The 6,678-nt window shown below is 39.1% G+C and overlaps 1 protein-coding gene across 1 annotated transcript; it reads right to left on the reverse strand.

The window, feature by feature from the left end:
• Window positions 1-1,062, reverse strand: LOC138025041 (uncharacterized). Its single transcript, XM_068872282.1, has one exon. The coding sequence runs from the start codon at window positions 998-1,000 to the stop codon at window positions 251-253; it is 750 nt and encodes a 249-aa protein (XP_068728383.1). The 5' UTR covers window positions 1,001-1,062; the 3' UTR covers window positions 1-250.
• Between the last annotated feature and the right edge of the window lie 5,616 nt (window positions 1,063-6,678).

Genomic DNA, 6,678 nt, shown 5'->3' on the forward strand with positions numbered 1-6,678 from the left:
TTCCTTCCCTTAGCAACCTGCTTCAGTCGTAAAAACAAGAGCTGGATTCTGGAACTGCTGCTGGGTATCTCCACTATATCAGACAAATATGTAAAAGATGTAAATATTTAAGAAATTAGAAGCTTTCAAAAAACAGTTCAGTTCTGCTTTGCCTGTACAAATAATAAAAAGCAGGGGTATGAAAATGATTCTTCAAAAGCGTATCTCTCTCGGGATTTGACATCACTTCATCAAAAACATCCTCTCAAGGTTACTGGTGCAGAAATTCACTCAAAACATTGTTCACTTTTTTTGAGTGCACAGGAACTCCAAGCGACTTTCTCACAATTTCACCCTCCTCTTCTGTCAACAATTTGTTGCTCATCAGTGAAGGAAGAATTTTCTCTTCAAATTCTTCTCCGGTACACTCTGTGTGCCATTGGATTCCAAGAATATTCTCAGTAAACAAAATCATTTCGTGTTCACACGAGTTCGAAGTTGCAATGCTCTGAGCATTTTGGGGAAGTTCTGTCACACATTCACTGTGTGATTCCAATACCGTCAGTGGTCCGTTCTCGAAAAGTTTCGAAACAACGACGTTTTCCTTTGTGGCCTTTACTTTTTCAGTTTGTAGGACAAATTTTTCAGAGGGATTTCGACTCACGACGGCGCCAAGTGCTTTCGCAATCAGTTGGTGACCAAAACAGACACCAACCAAACGAGCAGATGTTAAAGGTTTCTTCGACAGGGACACGATAAGTTTTTCAGTTCGCCTTATCCACTCTTTGTCGTCATTCGCAGAGTAATGACTCCCAGAGATTACAAAGCCTTGGAATTTGCCAAGATCTTCTTCGGATGGTAAATCACCCGCGCACACGTCGTACCAAAGCCATTCGTGTTCCTTTTGACGTGCGAGAAGAGATTTGAAACGTTCCCCTATGTAATCGGTTCCGCCCCACTTTTCCGAATCTTCACAAACTAGAACTCCAAATCTTTTAGATTTTCCGCAATCGGAAGACATTTTGGTTCCAAAGCCGGTGGCATGTAAAATGCCGAATAGGGTATCATGCTAAAAGGGGTACAGACGCATAAATTATGCAACACTCATGCATGTCATCGGATTAGCACAGTGTTGTCGTGACCTTTGGGCTGTGAACGAAATCGCCGCTTTGTACAAAGAAGGAACATGATTTGAGAAACATTTGCAACAGCGAGCTGTCCTATTAGTCAAAAGACTAAAGCATGACTAGAAGAAACATTAAAACAATTTTTGATACTATTTCTATCGCCTTGGTTTGGGGAGAAAAATTGAACGAAGTGTCTGGAATCCCTGCATACGGAATTGCAACTGTTTACTTTTTGTGGTCAATGTTGTAGATAAAATTTGGTAATTAAAAATGTAATACAAATCTGGATAGTATTTTCACAAAGCTAGATACCTGGTAGTCCTACATAGATCTAAGATGGCGCTCGTTTGAATGATTACGTGTATTAAATTATGAGACAGTATGAAAAAAGGAGCGCTCGCTTAGAGCTTTTTAAAACCCTTTTTAATAGTACTCTCTCACTACCACGCTGAGCTAGAATGAGCACCTTGTGTGCACGGGCTCGAAAAAATCGTTCCCTGGACTGAATAGCTTTGTGTTTTTAAAAGAAGATATGTTTTTCTAAGAGCAATGAAATAAGATTTTTGTTGAAAATTATCTTTCTTACAGTTGGTTACAGTCACTTGCAACTACTTGTCCACATGCGTGACAAAAGAAACATGTTCTGCCGGCCAATCAAAATTCAACGTTTTGACACTCAAACTTCAAAGTTTACCCTTCCACTTGGGAACGCTTTGGCGCCAGTTTAATACGCAAATGATCGTAGCTGATTTATTTGCCGTTTGGCAAGACATGGTGTTTACAATAAAGAAGCTAGGTAGGAATTTCAAGCAAGGTGTTCAAAACTGCAAAAGACAAAATGCCCGTACGCCGTTGCTGACTTTGCTTCCGGTGAAGTGTTTGCAGAGTGACGCCAAAACGTTCCAAAGTGGGCCGGTAACCTGTGAAGGTTGATTGTCAAAACTTTAATTTTGACTGGCCGGCAGAACATGTTTTTGTCAAGCGTGTGGACAGGTAGTTGCAAGCGACGGTATCGAGTGTTTTGAACTAAAATATTTACCGGTTACCAGATCAAAAAGATCTTACGCGATATTGTTTAAAAGGAAAACCCAATTAGGATACTAGTCAAAGTACAAGGATCTTTGCAGAAAAGTGGAGAGAAATGTTGAGTTAAGGAAAACAACGCAATATACCTTATTCGAGTAGGTTAAAAATGAGGCAAAAGGCTGATGTGGACCTACTTACAAATAATTTGGAATACAAAGGGAGGCAAAGATAACAAAAAGTATTTACAGGATACAAATAAGGCAAGCTTAAATACTTAAAGTAGACCAAATGTTCACAATTCATTCATTTGTAAGCTAAGCTCAAAATAATTTTAAAAATAGGTAAATGATTTCCTAGGATTCCTTCGTAATAATGACAAGTCCTCCATAAAATGCAAACGGCCGGAAAAGAGCTCTAGGGAACATTTTAATTTGAAATACTATTCTGACAATCCTTCCTTTACTTAGTTTCACTTAATATTCAGCATTAGTTTCGAGGACTCTCACTACTATGCGTTCCCGGTCTTCTTCATTTAAGTTCTGGGAATACCGGGAAATAAAACTTGTCGGGATCCCAAAAAAAGAGCTACTATCATAGACAAAACCGTTGGGAAGTTAGCACTTTTGACGGATTCTTCTTTGCTTCTCTCTCTACCCCCCCCCCCCCCCCCCCCCGATTCAATGTTGTGCAAAACTGAACGGTTTTAGTGGGAAATAGCCTGCGATCAAGCGTACTTTTCTTGAGACAGGGCGCTAATAAGTACCTTTTCGCACCCTGTCAAAGGAAAAGTACGCCTGATCGCAGATTAAGCGGGAAATTGTTGTGTTAACTTGCAAGTTGAATAGGGAGGGAGGGGGCTATATAAGAGAAGGTGAAACTATTTCTTTTGCGCTTTAAAAGAAGCGGGTTGAAATACAGCTGGTGCGATTCATTTACATAACCTTCCTAACTACTTTTGTCTATGATTGTAGCTCTTTAATTCGCTATGTTGTGGAGGACGTGGTTTCCTCCCCTCTCAGCATAACGGCCAGCATGTCGTTCGCATCGCCATCACAAGGCCAAGGGACGTCACCGTGAAAGGAAATGACGTCTGGGGCCCGTTTCTCGAAAGTCCCGAAACTTTACGGGCCACTTTCGGGTGTCACAATTTCCTCTGTATCTCAAGAACGGAGAGGATTTAAGTCGTCAAACCTCACAATCATTTTGCTTTTTGTTGCCTTGAAAACATTTTAAAAGATCGGCTTATTATTATTATTATTATTATTATTATTATTATTATTATTATTATTATTATTATTATTATTATTATTATTATTATTATTATTATTATTATTATTATTATTATTATTATGGAAGGCATCCACAGTGATCTGCAATAACCCTTGGAAATTAAATGACATTTACTTGACTTCTGTAGAAATTCAAACCTTAGGGCGCATGCCAAAAGTTAGAACTCGCCAGCCGGACCGGGCATTTGGAAAATGAAACAGGCTTCTTTCGAGAGTTTTCGCTAAAAACCCATCACTGTCATGCATACTGTGTAGAAAGAAACGGATTTAGCTGGACATTTCTGATTGATAGAGGAATTCTCTTTACAAACGGTACGGTAATGGTATGGTATAGTCTGACCGGCTAGTTCTGACTAATGGAAAGCGCCCTTATTTTTTCAGGATATAATCTCTAATATAAATTATACCCAGGTTTTCGCGTCGTTGGCTTTGTGAACATCTCGTTCAGTTCTTCTCCAGCACGTTCTATAAGCTGTAAATACCTCTTACTAACCGAGTTCGAGGACTTACTGTAAGATCTGCCGCTCATATTGTATGAATTACTTAGAGTATTGTATAATTTTAGCGCTATATAAATTAAGATATTACTCTTAGAGAGGTTTTCAATTGAGTGTCGAAAGTAATTAGCGAATTGCTTTGGTTTTGCATTACTTTACTCAGTGATTGGTTCAAAGTTCTCGCGCCACTTTTTCAACCAATCAGAAGTGAAACAAAAACCAATCGTGCCTCGCGCGTGCACATTTTCCCGCGCTTTGAGTTGGCTACGTGTAATTACTTCGAGTTTTGATTGGTTTATTGGATTGTCTCCGTACTTTTTGATTGGCCAAAGTAATTACTTTGGTTTTGGTTTTACGACACTCGATTGAAACTCGCTCTATTGTCTCAGGCTGCCACTGCCGAATAAAATCAACGCTAAATGGAAATGTGACAGTGAAAAATTATTTGAATGAAAGCTTGTTGTCTCTTTTGTGCTTTATTATTTACGGTAAAGGTTCTTTCGAAAAAGGTTTTGATGTGAACTGTCAGAAATTTAGTTAATTGCTTTGTGACACCGATAGTGTGTGTGTTGTTTGTACGCACGCAATTGAAACAGGAAGGGTTTTTTGCCTCTAACAGCAAATATGTTGTTTGTTTCAACACATTTTTCGCTGGAAAAGATTTTTGTGATATTTTCACCTTTTGTGAATTTAATGTTGTGTGATTTTCGAGCTTAACTAATTTGCATACGTTTGTTGAAATGTAATATGGGAGGATTTTTGTGGTAGTGCACTGTAAGCAGCACATAAGTCACGAAAATGAACAGGTCCGTGTTGGAAGCGAGCTTGAGTTGCAACAAAATGAGCCCCAAAATGGGCAAAAAATTGTGATGCTGATGAATAATAAAGTAACTGCTATTCCCAAAACGATGGAATTACCTGGTGATAAATAATCTCGTCTTGGAGAGTAGATGTTTGACTTTGCAGAAACAATGGTCAACCTCAAGAGTTGGGCGATTGTGATCTTTGTGTTGAATTTGCACCTTTCTCCTCAAACTTTATAATGCTTGAAAGATAAAGAAAACTAACAAAAACAAAAACCCGGTATCTTGCCATCATTTGACACAGATGCTTCACTGTTTCGCGAGTAAATACGCCGCCCGCTGAATTCGATGTCACTTTCGATTTTGCGATTTACTTGTGCAGCCAATAGTACAATAACAAATTTGAACGTAGCAAAAATCTCGCAAAATGTTTTTCGCTGATGGTTACGTTTCATATTCGCGGTTCAGAATTAATGTTGTATTCATGTCGTAAAGTTTATCGCTGATGGCAAAATATTTTATTCTCGATCGACCGTCCTGAAAACTTCCTTCTGCTCTTCCTAAAAACTGTGTATCAATATTTACTTACTTTTCAATATTTGTTTGGCATAAAGCACGCTAACAAAATCTGTACCTTGCTTAGTTCGCATTTTTGGGCGTTAAAATAGAATTTTCGGTCCTATTCTTCTGTTACCGAGTGGTATATATTTTAGGTCGCCCATCCAGATACTAACCCCGCCTGGACAGGGTAAATACAAAGCTGTCAGATGCTCAGAGTGCACGCTTAAACTTGTGGTGAAAAGAAGTTGTGAGGGAACTTGGAAATGATCGACATGTCAGCCTGGAAGCCATTGCTTCTCGATTCCCTTTATTTTATTCAATCCTTCTGGGTTTAGTACTTTGCTAGAGTAACCACATGTCTTCTCAGGGGGCTATTTACCTAAGATTTGTACCATGACGCGACAATGATATGAAATACCAAAACAATATTGTGTACTATTAGAGCTACATATTGAACTTGAATATCCTGGAAGACAAAATGCAGCTCATTTGACAATATGGAATAAAGCGCTATGTTACTGCACTACCACACGTACGCAATGCGTGCCTATTTTTTTCTAAAGATGACAGGAATTTTTTCTTTCTGACAAATGATTAATAGACTGGTAGTCAGGTTTTTAACCTCAGAAAAAGATCTGTTTGGTCGTATCAACGTGTGAGCCAATGGGCCTCTGCTGGCACGACTTCTGAGTGACCCCTTAAATGGTCTTAATGACCCCCAACTTGAAAAAAATTACTGGAACGGTACAGTTCAATACCACTATAGTAATAGAGGGGAATGGTTATGAAACCCGACAAATTTCTTTGTAGGTTTTTGCTCACTTTTCTGGCCTTGCCCGTGCACAAAACACAATAGTTGTTTACTCCATACTGCGGAACTAACCAATAGAAACGTGTTGGTTTCGTAATTCATGCATAGTGTATGAGCGCAAAACAAAAGATTGTGCACGGTCGTGGACTTTCCAACCTAAATCTTAGCATCTTTGTGTACTTCTTTGATGTTTGCCGAGCTTCCAAACCGTTCCCCTCTATTAACTATCATACCACCCAACTCAGTCCCTTCTGTTTTTGAGTAGCCCGTACCACAGGCAACCCAGTGTGCGCTCATGGAGCGTCTAGTTCCATTTACATTTAGTTGTGTTACATCAGTGCTAGTCTCGCACCCTTTCCGGCAAGTCTTAAAATACGCTCTCATTTGTCCATTCGTTGTATAATCCCATCTACTGTGAATTGTGTTACATCAGTTATAATCTCGAACCTTTTTTGGCATACCTTAAAATACGCTCTCATTTGTCCACCTTTTGTATAATTTCATTTACTTTGAGATGCATTAGATCAGTGCTGGTCTCGCACCCTTTTCGGCACCCATCATAAAATATTTTAAGTTACTGGTAGC

The sequence above is a fragment of the Montipora capricornis genome, chromosome 11 (genome assembly GCF_036669925.1).
Source record: "Montipora capricornis isolate CH-2021 chromosome 11, ASM3666992v2, whole genome shotgun sequence".
Lineage (NCBI taxonomy): Eukaryota > Metazoa > Cnidaria > Anthozoa > Scleractinia > Acroporidae > Montipora > Montipora capricornis.

What these genes read in the sequence shown, in the direction of transcription:
- LOC138025041 (XM_068872282.1), bottom strand. Translation starts at nt 1,000, where the DNA reads ATGTCTTCCGATTGCGGAAAATCTAAAAGATTTGGAGTTCTAGTTTGT.